Here is a 15,480-nt window from a genome sequence, read left to right as displayed (position 1 = left end):
TATCTGTCTAGTAACTGATAATTTTTGTTTGTTTGTTTCATTCTCTGATGTGGTAATTACATTTCTTTTTCTTTCATTTTTAGGAGTACAGTTGCTTGCCCTTCTCGTTCCCACTCTGATCTCCTATTTACTGAATGAAAATGCCTTTGCTTCTGCATCTACAGCATCTAAGGATCTTCACGAGTTTGCACTTCAGAATCTAATGCACATTGGTCCACTTTACCCACATGCTTTCAAGACAGTAATGGGAGCTGCTCCTGAATTGAAAACACGTCTAGAAACTGCAGTCCGAGCAAGTCAGGCCAGCAAAGCAAAAGCAGCTGCTAGGCAACCACCACCCACAGTACATTCCACCCCGACAATTAAACTGAAAACTAGCTTTTTTTGAATTACTTTTATTATTTTTGGACCATTAAGTAGTCAGAAGCATTACATTATCCCTGCATACATGTCTAATTTTGTGTAATTTGTATGTGAAAGGCTGTCTAATGGAGCTTTGTGTAATTACTTGAAATCCATGCATTACAAGGGAAGTGGTGTTACCTGTATTTGTATAGATTTTTAGGAAATTGTGATCATATTTATGAATTCTGTTATAAATTATCCACAAAAAAAAATATTCTGTATCTAAATAGTTTTATTTATTTTTAAAAGCTATCTCAAACCCTCCAGTATTTTTGAAAACTGGTGATTGTTATCCTGCCATTGTGCCAACACACTAACACAGTGGGGACGGAGAGAAGAGGAAAAACTGTTATGAAGTACTTACCCTGAACCATGGGAAATTTCTAGTGTAGAAGTATGAATTTTTTCCTTTTAAAAAAATAGTAGGGAAAGGGACTTTGTAGATTGTTTCAGCTTGCATGAAAAAACCCCCAAAACCCCACAACAAAAGAATTGAAACTATTCAGCCTTTCTTAAGGTGAATGATCAAGCATGCTGTCTTAATGAGTTGTCCTTATTTATGTGGTGTGTATCTCTTTCAAATCCGTTTCCATGCTTGAAAATGAATAAAGGATGCAAAGAATCTAATCCCCTATCTCTTCGAATATAAATTTTAAAGAATGCACTGGAAACTGAGTTTATAAAGAGAACTGCCTTCTATCTGCGTTTTTGTAGGTGTAGATCTTGGCCCTGGTAAAGTGCTCTGTGTTTGCAGTCTCCCAGTTCTGCCAGCAACTGGTTGAATATGTGATGAGTCAGCGCTCTGCCCTTTGTCCAGACTCCTAGGTATTTAACCTTCCTGCTAGATTTTACTTTCTGGATACATCATACCTGTAGTCCTTGCTCAAGTTTGCAGGCAGAGGTACTGGAGCACTTTGCACTGTACTGACTCAGGGGGCAGAGCACAAGTGAGAGTCAGGCTCCTCCAGTTTTTTCTTCCCCTAACAGGTGTTTTTTCAAAAGCATGTGGCTCCCCTCACATCTGATGTGCAGATTTTGGGGCTTAGGGCTCAAGTGCTGTGCTAACCTTGCAGTGCACAGCCAGGGACTCCCAGTGTTTGTCTGCTGCCAGGCCTCACCCTTCCTATTGGCAGAAGTGTGGAACCATGTATTTTCTTGTGTATACAAGACTGGCTTACATGAATTTTTTGGCGCAGCTATTGAATTTATGGGCTTTTATAGGGATCTTTCTATACATTTTGCTTTATAGAGAGAAGTAACATAACCAGAGGTCTCCACTAGGCCTGCTGAGTTTCATCTCTGATGTTTCTCTGTATACTCTGTAAAAACTGCATATTTCAGATGCAAACTTCAAATATAACAATGGGATAGTAAATAGAATTGAATATGATTAATATCTGCTTAAAATATTTGTAGTTCACTATTTTTGCATAGATACTTGCCTCTAGGCTTTTTATTTCCCTCTAAGACCTTATCTAATATCCCTTTGAGTACCTATGCAAAATGGTCAAGACAATGCTCTTTTGCCCTATGGTAAGTTGGCTGTGTGCAAAGTATTTAACATAAAATCAGAGATGCTTTTATTTCACAGTGAATGTTTTATTACTAAAGTGAGGACACAGCAAGTGGTGCGTACTCTAATCTCCTTTTTTTTCCTAAAGATGTCTTGTTCCATTGTTCTACAGGAGAAAAGATATATGCAGAAGTAAAAACAATGTGCTGTACGTGAGAAGGAAAGTACCTTCACTAGTTTTTTCATCTTACTATAGGTAGTGGGAATTAACTTGATTTAAATACATCCCTTTCTAATAAGTCTTTCCAGCATTTCAAATCTGTTTTACTTTGAAGAAGTTCTGAACCAGTTTAACATTTGAAAGTATTAAAGAAACTTGTCCAGTTCAAAATTCAACACAAACATTTTGCAAGTAAAACAGAAAACAAGTTTATAACCTGTTTTAGATTCCCTCCCCTCCACCAGGTAGTCTAGGAATTAATGACTTCTTGGAAAAAAATTTGTCTGTAATCATGTTTTGTTCACCTTAAGTTTTATCTCAGCACTTTTAAGTTTTGGTTAGACTCTAGTTGACAAGATGTCTGAAAACTCAGATGCGGGGAAGGAAGTGTAAGAAGTCAGTAGGACAATAGAAAAACGTTAGCAAAAGAGAAAACGGCACTAGATAGATGTAGAGGGATAGAGAAGGGAGAGGTTTTTCTTTGTATTTTGTGTGGCTGTCTACAACATGCACAACTCTCGTTTGTATACATCCTTCCCCAGTTTAGTCCTCGTTTGCTTCTCTGCTTGCTCCTGATACTAAAGTTATAATCATGTGGTTTTACACAATATTTTGGCATCAAATTCCATTTGATTAAAAAAACTGAAGTAACTTGAAATGGCCGTAGTGCTTATTGTTGTTTGTCACTGTCCTTTTCATCTTTGTCAATGGCCTTTTAAATGTGCTTCTTAATGGAACTGTTTGCTCCGCTTCCCCTTCATATCTTTCATCTCTCCCTCTGCTGTTTCCTTCCTTTCTGGGTGAACCTTGTTCTGCACGGGTTCCTTGCCGAGGTCCCCCTGATCACGCTCCCTGTCCCGTGTTTTCGCTCCCGTTCCCCGCTACTCTCTTGATGCTCTGTGTAAGCTTCCTTAGTGGCCTTTCCCAGAGAGACTGTCCACCGGCCGCAGCTCAAACTCCGCGGGCAGGATTACGAAGCAGGCGGCTGTGGTTTCGGACAGCCACGGAGAAACAGGAACCGCTGCTCGAGAAGGCAGCGGGGCGTTCCTGGTGCGACCAGGGCGCGGCGAAGGGCGCAAATGGCACAAGCGGGGCGCGTCCCTCGGGAGCCTCACGGCACCGCCTCGGTGGCACACGGCATCTTTTACACGATGCTGGCGCCTGGCCCTCGGCACAGCCCGATGGAGCGGCGCGTTCGTCTGCCCTCAGCAAGGCTCTGCTGCTGGGGCGCACATGGCGCGGAAAGGGAGCCCAGCTTCGCTCCTTGATGCCCCGGGGAGAGGGCACTGCTGCCGATACCATCCGCCCTCAATCCCACAGGCTCCCGTTTTCCCTTTCCTCGCGGAACAGGCAGCGTGGCAATTTCTGAAAAATGTGTCGTTCTCTTTCCCAACGCTGCAAACCATGTTCAAGAAACCCCTACAGCCTTGGGCAGGGTTTCCAACTTTTGGCAGGTTGAGGCCGAGCGCTGCCCAGAACAGGGACGAAGCAGAAAAGCCGGGGCTGCCAGGGCAGGGCCCGACCGGAGCACGTGGAACTGCTGCGAGACGCCTGCCCTTCCCGTGTCCCTGGGGCGGGCTGCGGGAGAGCCCAAGCCGTTCAAATCCCGCTCGGAGGTGGAGGTGACCATTAACCTGTGCTCCCGCTGCAGGCACGGGACTGCCCCTGCCCTGCCCCTCCCGCCGGCTCCCTCGCCCTCGCCCAGCCGACCGGACCGCACGTGCCGGCGCTGAGGCTCAGCGCTCCGAACGCCATCCCTGGAATTGCGGGCGACGCGGGGAGAAGGCGGCGGTCGGGGAATCCTCCCCGTCGTCCAGCGGAACTACATTTCCCAGGACGCCGCGCGAGGCGGCGGGGCGAATCGCTCCCCAGAGCTGTCTCGGCCGGGCCACCGTAGCAGCGGGCGGGGGCGGCTGTCAGGCGGTGACGGCGGGCGGGACGCGCCCAGGTTGTTGCTGCTGCTGCTGCTGCTGCTGCTGCTGCTGCTGCTGCCGGGACGCGGCGGGAGCGGCGGCGGCGAGCCAGGCGGACCCGGCCCGGCCATGGACGAGCAAGCGGGGCCCGGCGTCTTCTTCAGCAACAATAACAACAACAACGCCCTCCTGCTACCGCCGCCGGCGGGCGGGCCGGGGCTGGAGCCGGGCGAGGCGGCGGCAGCGGCGGCCGCGGCGGCGGCAGCAGGAGGAGGCGGCGGAGGAGGGGGAGTCTCAGCCTCCGGAGCCGCCGCGCCGCTCTCGGCGTCCCGGGCTCAATACAGCGTGCCGGGCATCCTGCATTTCCTGCAGCACGAGTGGGGCCGCTTCGAGGCGGAGCGCGCCGAGTGGGAGGCGGAGCGGGCGGAGCTGCAGGTAACATCCGCGACCTTCTACCCCCCCACACCCCCGGCTCCGGCGGCCGCTCCCCCTCCGTGTCCCCCGTATCTCCGCAGCCGGAGGGGGGCGGCCGCCCTGGGCGCTGCCACGGCTTGTCGCCTTCCCCGAGAGGGAGCGGCCGGCCGCGCTGTTTCGCTGCCCCCGAGGGCGGCCGCCCCCCACCGCGGCCGGGCGGGGGGCGGGACGTGGCGGCCGGGCCGGCGGGGAGCGGGCCCTCCCGGCCCGGAGCGGAGCGGCCCCTGCGCGCTGCGCCGCCCTCGCCGCCTCCCCGGAGTTTCCGGGTGCCCCTCGAGGTCGACCGCCCCAACTTGTCACCAGTTTCATAACCCCTGTTACAATCTGCCCCCGGTGAACGGCGCGGCCCCGTTGTGCCGCTGCTCCGCCGCTTGTGCCGCGGTTGCCCCCGGCCGTCGGTGCCGCCCCGCCCGCACAGGGCCAGGCCCGCGGGTCCGGGTGGATCCCCTTCGCTGCTATGGGGCACGTTATGTAGTGTTTTGGTTCGAAAAGTGATGGGGTTGATACGCTCATTAATACATGAAAGGGCTGATAGCGATCTTGTGGTTAAAGAACTTGTGAGCTGCTGGCCTAGAGCCATTGCTGTCAGATAGTTCAGTGATGGGCACGTTGCATTAACTCCAATAACAGTCGATAATACAACCTTCGTTACTCTTTGGTGTTGTTTACAAGAAAATCCCTGTGTTAAACCTTAACGCTGGCCATGTTGCTAGTAGCCCTGTTGGTTTTCATTTGGCCGTGTTTGAGACTGAAGTGTCTACGGGTTTCCTTTTTAGGTCTCCTTTCTTTGTCTCTGTCTTCCTGTCCATCTCTTCTTTCTATGGCTTTCCTTGAAAGTACAGGGTTTGTTAAGAGAGTCTTGAGTCTCTTGATTTAGCAATGCAAACCACTTCTCAGTTTTTTTGGTTATTGGGTTGGTTTTTTTTGCCCATCTTTTAAATTTTACTTTCTACAGCAACGTCAGACAATTGCTCTGAGAAGAGTGGTTGATGTGATGTTCTTTAATGAGAGTTCCCTTGTAGGAATTTGAATGAAGTGGTCATGGGAACAAGAGAGTGATTTTTATTTTCACTTCCATGATTCAATGAGAAATTGGTTAGTAACTGAATCATATTTCTATTCACTACATCCAGTAAATAATGTGTAGAAAGTTACTAGCTTAGCTATGTATAGGAATAACCTCACGTGTTGTACATCCGGTGGAGGCCCATAAATATCTTGACGTGTATTCGTAGCTGATACAGATATCAAATATTGCTTTGAAGAAAAATATCTATTTTACAGGACCTAGGAAATTTTGCCAGTGCATTAAGAGTAATAACACTTTGAATATTTATCACGTTGTTCAACATCATGCCGTCCTTCCTCCTCCCCTAGGTATCCCTCAAAAGCTTGGTGTTATGGATTAAACAGGAGGAAAGAAATCGAGTATTTAGACTATTTGCAGAAGTCATGTATTATCAATGGCAGATAACCCCATCACAAGTTGTTTGCTTGAATGCCTTTGACTCTTGCCAAAACATCTCAATAAAGTTATAATTAGCTGTGGCTGGCATTGCCACAAGCTGTAACAGCATTTATCTGCTGCAGAGTCATGTTCAGGAAGGTGCAAAATTCTTGGCCATCTCTACAGGCATCAGGCGTTAACGTCTGCTGTGGCCATTTGCAGATGAGTGTTCTTGGATCCATGGGAGAGGTTTGTGGTAGGGGTGCAGCAGCTACAGGGTGGCTTTTAGAAATTGTACACCAGAAACATGAGCAGTGTTAATTAAAGACCTAGTCTGTGCTCCTCCTGAAGCCTTTTGTTGGCCTGTATGTTTGGAAATGTTTAACAGAATAATGGAAATTTGAGGTCGGGCAGTTTCTCTCTCTGGAGATAAAGATGCAGTGCTCCTCATTGTACTTTTATCCAATGCAAATTCCAGTGCTAGATTATCCATCTACTCTTGGGAGGCTGTGGGGCAAAGGACCTACTTAGTATGGTGGTCTTAGTATCCCTTATTTTTTTCCTGTAATTCATCTAGTTTTTAAGAGGTAGACTTCTTTTATTTCTGGTTCCTTACATGCCATGATATTGAAATATTTGGGATCCCTTCTGCCACAGTATCACTGTGCTTGGCTTCTGCTCTGTAGTTGTTGGTTAGTTCCACTCGACCCTCTCTCAAAAAAACACCATGTAAGTCAGTCCCATTGTGATTTCCTGGCTTCCTTTTCTACCTTTCTGGGCTTTTCTTTATTTTTTCTTTTCTTATCCTTCTAACTGATTATGTGGAACTAAATGTGATGGTCAGGTAGAATACCTTTCTGTTGTGTTCTGTGGTGCTTGTTCAGGGGACACACAACCAAGCTCATAACGTTTGTGAGTTAGCAGGCCAGGCAGCTTAATCTGTTCTTAGTTACTGGTCTAGTACTGCCTTTCCAAGGTTTTTCTCCCTATCAGTGCCTGTATTTTGCTTTCCCCCCCAAATATTCATGTTTATTCTGATTTTCTAATTATTTTCCTTGAACCTTTTGAAATTATTGTTGCCTCTATTATATAATCTTCCTCATTCAAGGCAAAAGAGGACTTCAGTATTTATATCTATGCAAGCATCATTAGTAAGCTATGTGTATCAAATAAGAATGAAAACAGATTAATATGGGGTTCCCCTAGATGCTTATCTGCTGATTACATATTTAACTTTTCATGCTTGCTTTCTGTTTACAGTACTTTAACATCTGCGGATTGAAAAATTACCCTAAGAATAGACTTTCGTGATGCCCTGTGAAATAATTAACTAGGATGAATACCAACGTTATTAATCTTCATTTAAGTATTCACAAACAGTGCTTTATGGCATTATAATCTATTTTCATATCTTTTCAGAAATTAGTGATTTTCCTTTTCTTAGGTTCTTCAAACAGCTGCTTGGGAGAGTTGACAAGACAGGGTTTCCTGTTCTGCGAGTTTTAAACTTCAGCTTGTTTTCGTTCTGCGTTTTTCTGAACTGACACAGAGACATTTCAGAGTTGTCATTATGTGTTGGACAAGCCCATCCGAAAATAGCAAAGGGTTTGATCAAATGCATGTGCAGGGCACTGAAATCCATATCTTAGCTTGAGGCAAGCAGGGGTTGAACTGCCTCCCATGTTGGTGTCTTGCCTTAACCATACGTCTTCTGACTGGTTGGGAGTGACTGTCCCCGGGGATGCTATTTCCCTTTTAATTAGCCATCTGTCACCCCTGGGGGAGCAGTGGGGACTCTGCCCCGGGGGCTGGGACCCCGCAGAGCCCAGCCCGGCGAAGCCAATGCCCGTCCTTGTCCCAGCGAGCAGCAAGGGTGCATGAGCTTGGAAGGTGGGTGTGTGTGTGTGTGTGTGTGTCTTTTGTTTTGACTAGAAATGTTGTCTTTGCAAGCAATGCATCATATGTTGCTGTAGAAAGTTCTGCTTCTGACAAACATTTTTCTGGCGAAAGTGAAGATTTGCAAACATTGATTTCACAAATGGTCAAAATTGCAACAAACTGCTATGCTGTATGTGATTGATTGTTTATGGTCAACCCCCCATCCTGCTGAGGAATTTTCTAGCTTTTGTCCTCATCACTCCTGAAGTTTTCATTTCCTTTAACCAGTAACTTGTTTCTTTGCAGTGGTAGACTCCATAGGAGTGGTGAGACCTGATAGCATTACATGAAGACTATTTTTCCTGGGTAAACTTTCCTTTGCAAAGGTTTGCAAGGAAATTAGGGAGAATGGGTGGATACAATGTGCTTGTGTTTCTACAGCTTTGTTAAAAATAGTCCTTGTAAGACAGTGCCAAAAGAACAAGAAAACACCACCCAAATGATAGGGAAAGAGATAATGAAACGAGATAAAATGTGGTTAAATGATAGCAAACAGCTGTAATGGAAGGAATGTGATGGAAGTAATAGATAAGCACTTGAGATGGGGTGTGGAAGTCAGATTTAGTAATGTTAGCTCTCTGGAGGGGGGGTCACGGATGGGGATCTTGCCCCTTGCTGCTGCTTTTCTGCTGCAAGAGGCAGGCGATGAAACCAGGCATGCCACGGGGTAAGATTGTGTCCTTGGAGATAGACAAGTTAAAGTAACGAGGAGAAGGGGCAAATCAGACAGATGGCTGTGGCTATTTATAGTGTGGTTTAGGACATTTGTTACTTGATTCAGAAATTGTTGATATTTACAGTTTGTTGGCTTTTAGATAATGGTCCTCTTGTTGGATTAAATTTCTAGTTAGAAGTTGTTCTGATAGCTGGATAATCTGAAAACGTTGTTCAGAGAAAAAAGTAGTGAGCAGTGAGTTGGTGAAATCAGTTATTAAGTTAATGGAAAAGTCCTAAAGATACAGTTTGGCCAATAAAATAGAAGATAAATGCAGTTTGAAGAAGTTTTGCATAAGATTTTCAAGCATGATGATGTGGGTCAAATTTCTGAGATTCTCAGTGAAAGTTGAATTGGCAGAAGTGCTGTAAAAGTCTTCTTTAAAATATTTTTTCGCATAAGGCAGATAGTACAAAAGAACCACCAGTGATTAATGTTAGATACATTTCCCCTGCAGAAAAGTAATAATTTCAACTTTATATTTTTATATATATCAGCTAAATCAAAAGAAAAGCAGAAGAAAGCAAGCCATGGTCACAATACTGAGGTGTGTTTATTTGGGAAAAATTATGCTGAATGGGCCTTGGTGACCACCAGATAGTCTCTCTTTCACGAACTTTTTTTTTACAGACTTTCTATTTGCAAGATTCATGTGAAGCTAACTGTATTGTCCTCTACTTACATGCATGCTTGCCAGCCAAATCCAATATGATCATTGATATGCTGTCATGGCTTCTTTTATTTAAGCCAGGAGGATCAGTGAGAGTAAATGCTCAGTGATTTTCAGAAATTCGGAAATTTGTAGCAGTAGAATGTAGGTACAAACTGGTGAGACAATGTTTTTGCAGGTGTGTGCCTGGTTTTTATAGTCTGGTTTGTTTTTTTTTTTTTTTTGCATAATTGATCTGACCGTTTCCTAGCATCAGATATTTCAGTTCTTCTCATATCTGTCAAACTTGTAATTTAGTTTAAGCGTAATAAAAATGTGTTTCTTAAATAGCCTAATCCTTTAGGAAAATGCTGCTGTAAATATTGATGTCCTATGAACAGAGAGAGTTTTACAGTGTTACATTGTCTCCCAGTGGTTTTTAAACCTTTCTAACACATTTCAAGGAAGGTTACACTTGCAAAAAGACAAAGGCATTTTTCTGTTTTTCATGATTGAGCAAAAACGGAATAGATTACAGGTGGAAAACTTTGGTTTTCAGTGTCAGATTAGCATATGCTGAAACATCCTAAGTGTCTTTATTAGTATTAGTGCACCTTTTTAATTGGTGTATCTGTCCTACCCAAAATGTAGCCCTTCTTTTTCTGTTGAGGGTCTTGGCTCATGGCAGTTTTATTACATCAGAGAAAAGTAACTTGGCACTCTTTGAGCAAGTTGCAAATATAACTTAGCCTTTATTGACGTTTCAGTGGACACGGAAACTTTATTTACTAATTTTAGAATGGTCTGTGTAAAATTCCCCGAGGAAGATCACATGAATTGCCTGAGACTTTTGGTTCATCTTAATTTAATGCTAAAAGAAGTAAGGCTGTACAAATACTGGGCCTTAACTAAAACTGTTATCAGTACACAGTTCCCTGAGAAAATAAGTATTGGTCAGTAACCTACTCATCTATTTGGCTTCACAAAGCTGGCAAGCCTTGTCAAGTTCTCATTTCTAAGTTTCTTAGTTAAAAAGTGGCAAAAACTGACTTTGAAGTAGATGAGGGATTCTTACGTTTCAGCTTTAAATGCTGAGAAATGGTTGGATACCTGAAAGAGTTCTTTGGAATAGTTTCAGAGTGCTCAGAATCCAAGCTTTGCCGACAATAAACTAGGAATAAAAATACCCTGAAATGTGAAAACAAAGGTTCATTTTATCTGAGTGACCTGTTCTGTGTGGGCCTGTAGATGAACTCACCCAGATTTTCTTTTCCTATTTGAAAAAAAGTTTGCTATATGCTCACTGATATTGAGTATTTTTGAAAACAACCCACTGATAAAGAAGTTGAATTAAAGATTGCAGTGTGGAAAGACTGCATTTTTTCTGGTCTTAGCCAGGAATATGTTTCCCTTTAGTGCAGTCACATAGGGCACGATTGCAAAAGCATTGGAGCAAAAATGGCATGCATGATATTCGTATCCTAGCTTGTAAACAGGAGATGAGAACGAAATCCCTTATCTCTGTTTCACTTGATGCCCAAGTCAGTTCAGAGTGGTCATGCATGCTTGAATACAGGGAGTAGCTGATCCTGGATATAGGAGTGAGGAACAGGAGTGTGCCAATTGCCTCTGCAAGTGCTTGTGTGGTCAAGTCTGGTTCACTCCTCTTTCTGTTACTGAAGCCAAATCTAAAAATCTCCTCCAGATTTTTTTCTCCCCTGTCTTGCCATACCCCAAGTGATTCATTTGGCCTGTGAACTTCCATTGTCTGTTTAAATGTGGGCCAGGAGTCTGTTTATCAGTCCGGCTGCTGACTGCTGTCGCTGCATTTCTGTCCTTCTTGTACAGCAAGTGGAAAGGAATTTGAGCATTTGCAATTTAGACTCCAGCTCATAATATGTGATTATTTTGTGACATGCCATTGCAGTGTTGCTTATAGAGTTACGTCATACTGTTAAAAGCTGCACTCCTTTTGTGCTTGTATCAGTCTACGTGGCACGTGCTCTTGGGTCAAGAAAAGGTTGATGTTCACCCCCTAAGTACATGTACCACAGAAATGACTGGAGGTTTAGAAGAATGCTTATGAAGAATGATTAAATGAGGAGACTGTACATTGCTTAGCAACTGTTTTGATGCTTACAATTGCTAGAACAGGGAAAGGCAGCACTGAAGAGAGGATAAAAGAAAGACTGGCTATCTGAACAGAGATCTGTGTAGTGAAACACTTCAAACTGCAGAAAGACAAGTCTTCCTGTTTTTGAGATGCCTAAGTTAGTGATCAAGGTATTGCCAGGTATAAATTGTGAATAAATTCTGGATCATTTAGTAGGAGTTTTTCAGTCTTACTGAATTTGTTTTTCAAACAATGTTTTCTCTTTGAAAATATGTTTGAAAAACAGGGACAAAGAATGTAAGTAAATGGCATTTTCAGCCGTAGTTCTTTCCTGTGAACTAAATCTTTGATTTCTTTTGGATGGCTTTTCTGGGTTTATCTCTGATGCTAGTTTTAGGACACCTCTGAGAAGTCCAACAGAAATAAGGTGCCAGCTGCAGGTCGTGCTGTGCATTGGTCTCACGAGGTGCTATCATCCAGCGTGAGCATGTGAGGGATAAATGGGATGAAGTACCTTCTGTGTGAGGTGAGGTTAAATGTGCCTTGGTGCCTGCCAGTCGTTTCAGCCTGTGGCCCCACTTCAATTTTGTGTTATCTTAAGTGGCTGCAGGAATTACAAAAGCTTCCTAGCCTCTCTTGGCACAGAGTGCTAGTAGGTGTGTGTAGTGATGTGAGTACGATGCCTCTTAAAATTGTTCCCTACTTTTACTAGACCATTGATATTTCCCTTCCCTGCTCCCTCTCTTCTCATCCCCAGGGCATGCCTACACTTATTTACAAATATACTTAAATATGTAGTGCTTCAGTGAGCCAGCTACAGCGTAAAATACTGAGTACCCTGGCAGCCTGCAGAATCCTTCTGGCAGATCTGGGTAGACCGGTTAGCACAACTGTTCCAGACTGATTCAGCTCTATAATGTATTTAGTTATTTTAGGTATCTGCATATTTCTGCAACACTTTTCCTTCAGTTTCCCCCCCGCCTTTTGTTCTCTTTCTCTCAGCCTCTGCAGACCTGGTTGTTGAATTATGGAAGCATTATGTAGAGAATTGTGTGTCTTAGTACATGTCTGTTGACCTTTAAATGCGCATAAACTTGAAGTGAGATTTACTTTAAAATAATATGATAAATATTTTAAAGAAGAATAGAAAGGCTTTTTATCATTTTTGAGTCTTACAAATTAAAAAAGATAAATTGCCTTTTAACTTGAAATGGCTGTAAAATCAGGAACTGATCGAAGTTGATACTAAAGGTGCACCAGTTGTTTAGCAGTCATAGTATGTTTATTTTTAAAAAATTCCTGTTAAAGAGGAATATTTTTTAATCTTCTGTTCTTAGGTAGTGTCAAGGTGTAAGCCTAAAAAGATGTCTAAATATAATATACTTTAAACATGCTTCTTGTTGTGGTTGCTGATTCGAGGAATTATAAATTTCAGTGTAAATTTTTAAACATTGGTAAAATCTGGACTTATTATGATGTGATTTGATTATTTAATTATGTTGTTATGGCTGCTAAGCCTGTATTAGGAAGTCAACAACATTTAAAAAAAGAATTGTTTATAGCTCACTGCTACCTAAAACGTTGTCTCACCTTTTAGTCTACTTCACAGTAATTTGGCATTAGAGTCTTTTGGGGAATTTTGTGAAACAGTAGTGTCATTACCTCTGAAAATTTTTTTTTATATAAGAATAAATGTTGTTTTAAAAACCTCTTAGTAAAGAAGTGGAATAGTTAAGGTAGCTACAGTGCTGTAATGTAGACTAGATGTGTATGACGCTTCTGGGTTATGTTGCAGTTGGTCATACAAAAAAATTCAGTGATATAAAGTGGGAAAAAAAAATATTGGACCCAACAATTGCGGCTGAAATAGACTGTTCCAGGCATGCCTTTTTCCAGTGATCTCTGGTTTTGTGGCGGCTATTTTTGTTTGGTTTGATTTTGTTTTTTTATTTGTTTTGTTTTGTTTTGTTTCTCCTTCTCTCTTGATTTTAATTTTGCAGTTGAGTTGGAATAGAGTAACTTGTAGCACTTAGCCTGGAATAAACTCGAGGCGGATCCTGCCTTGATTCTTGCTGTGGAGCCAGCGGGGCCGGGTGCTTTATGGAGACGCTGCGCCCCACCCATAGGGCAAGGAACAATGTGAGGTTTTGCGTGATCCCCGAAGGCGACGTTGAGGTTTGCAAAGACTGGCTCACAGCTTGATGCATTTTAACCTCCTTACCCAGGAGGTCAGTTGTCGCAGAACCTGTTCGTTGGGAATATTTGAGAATTCTTGAAATTTTTGGCAAACTTTGCCAGGAGTGGCCAAAACGCAAGTGTAGCTCACTGTTGCGGATTACTCAAAGTGGAAGGGAATCTCCTTTGCTCCTCTACTCCCTCAGGTGTAGCTCAGGCTTCAGATTTGACTTGGGTTAAAGCTGCAGCCATGGGAAGTCACCTGGTGAGACTCAGTCTATTGGTAAAATTCTGTCATTTATGCCTGAAACATAAGAAAACTGTAGTTGTGCAGTTCAGTTATAATTTTCATCATTTTTCAACCCAGACCTCCTCCACATTAAGTGTTTGCACAGACATTTAGACAAGTGTTGTCTATGTACTTTAATTGGAAATAATGATCCTACAGTTACCACTGTATTGTTCCAGAGACTGGAAAAATACTGCTGCGTGTCATAATTTGTCATTTCAGATATTTAAACTGATTGTCCATTCAGTTTACATTTATCTGCAAAGTGTTTCTGCTTGTTTTATGGTATGAACATTTAGGTTCCTTTGCATATTTTTGGTTAATTGCCAAAAGAATGAAATCTTAAGGAATGAAATCTGCTTAAGACATATGAACTGTTAGAGTATTATTGTTAGTATAAAATATCAGTTATTATTTTAATACTGTCCTTACATGCAATATAAATAAACCTGAATATCGTCATTCAGATTTTTTCAAATAACATTTGAGCTTAAATGTATAACTGATGTTTATTGTCCACTGAGGCTGATGTAATTGTAATTACTCAGTGCATGTATAAGTGAGGGATAAGGGTTGCTAACATCTTGTGGAAAAGGGAGGAAATATTTCTCTATGTTATGAAAATGTCCAAATCTAAGTAGTCTCATTTCCAGACCCAGAATTATTCAGAAATAGTGAGTACTAAGCATAAGGATGCTACTCAGAAGAAAAGCATGAATAAACTGTGCTAGAAACCATGCAGCCTCCAAGGGGAAAGCAAAATTATTCTGTTTCTTGAAGTACCAGCAAAACTACTTATCTGTAAAGTATATTTTTATTAACCTTGAAGGATCCTAGCAATAAGCTTATGTAGGGCTGAGGATTTTTCTGTTGTTGCTGTGTGCATTTTAAGTAAGAAACACAAGGATTTCTTGAAAATCCAGGAAAAAGGAAAGTTCTAAGACATCGCTAAGAACATGGACATATTACTGACAACAAAAGATGTCCACATGAAGGAGGTGTTGTATGATATTTCTTAATCAAATCCATTTATGTCTCTTACAAAAGAAAGCTGTTTAAACTACTGAGAAGTTGTATTTTTAAATTTAGTTTAGGCTGCTACCAGTGGAAGATGACTTTAGCCTCAGCTGTTAGCACAGCAATGCTGCTTTGACCTTTGTAGTATAGCTGTGTGTGAGCTGCGTTGTTTGCCAACCTTCCGGGTAAAAATGCTTCATTCCAGCGTGTTCAGTCAGTTCATTCTTGGCTAGAAATTGCTTGTAGACAGCAGGTCACATAATAGATCACTTCAGCTTGTGTCCTGATGGCACCGGATGGTCTGCTTCATTCCAGCCAAATACATATTTACATCATGATTTCTGTTTTTAAAAGTGTGTTTTGGTGTTCTCTCTTTTTTGACTAGAAGGGCACGTGTTTAGTTCCACTGGGGCTACGTGGAGATAGGGAGTGAAAATCGGTGTGTCTGTACAGATACTGCAAACTAAGTTATATGTGCCTGAGATGTTCCTCTTGGGAGGGATGCTGACCTTGTTGAGACACTCCTCACACAGTTACATTCCTCAGGGTAGGAAATGCTGACTCCAGCATTAGCATTTCTTTCTCCTGTTCCTTGCTTTAAACCTGAGCATA

The 15,480-nt window shown here is 42.8% G+C and overlaps 2 protein-coding genes across 4 annotated transcripts in view; both read left to right on the top strand.

Annotated features, from left to right (window-relative positions):
* HEATR5B (HEAT repeat containing 5B) overlaps positions 1 to 2,790 on the top strand; it is a 57,965-nt gene extending 55,175 nt beyond the window's left edge. The window contains exon 36 of the mRNA XM_066178579.1: positions 84 to 2,790. Within this exon, the coding sequence (XP_066034676.1) occupies positions 84 to 388 (305 nt within the window). The 3' untranslated portion in view covers positions 389 to 2,790. The remainder of the gene's footprint in view (positions 1 to 83) is intronic.
* A 1,361-nt stretch (positions 2,791 to 4,151) lies between these two features.
* Positions 4,152 to 15,480, top strand: part of STRN (striatin) — a 68,855-nt gene continuing 57,526 nt past the window's right edge. Inside the window, exon 1 of one of the 3 annotated variants that reach the window (XM_066178577.1) lies at positions 4,152 to 4,486. In XM_066178577.1, the coding sequence (XP_066034674.1) occupies positions 4,181 to 4,486 (306 nt within the window). In that variant the 5' untranslated portion in view covers positions 4,152 to 4,180. The remainder of the gene's footprint in view (positions 4,487 to 15,480) is intronic. The other 2 variants (XM_066178576.1, XM_066178578.1) reach the window with 2 other exon arrangements.

Source organism: Chamaea fasciata, unplaced genomic scaffold (genome assembly GCF_029207755.1).
Source record: "Chamaea fasciata isolate MVZ Bird 193981 ecotype frontalis unplaced genomic scaffold, bChaFas1.0.hap1 SCAF_3, whole genome shotgun sequence".
Classification (NCBI taxonomy): domain Eukaryota; kingdom Metazoa; phylum Chordata; class Aves; order Passeriformes; family Sylviidae; genus Chamaea; species Chamaea fasciata.
Note: the sequence above shows the minus strand (reverse complement) of the source record. Positions and strands in the feature narration are given on the sequence as shown.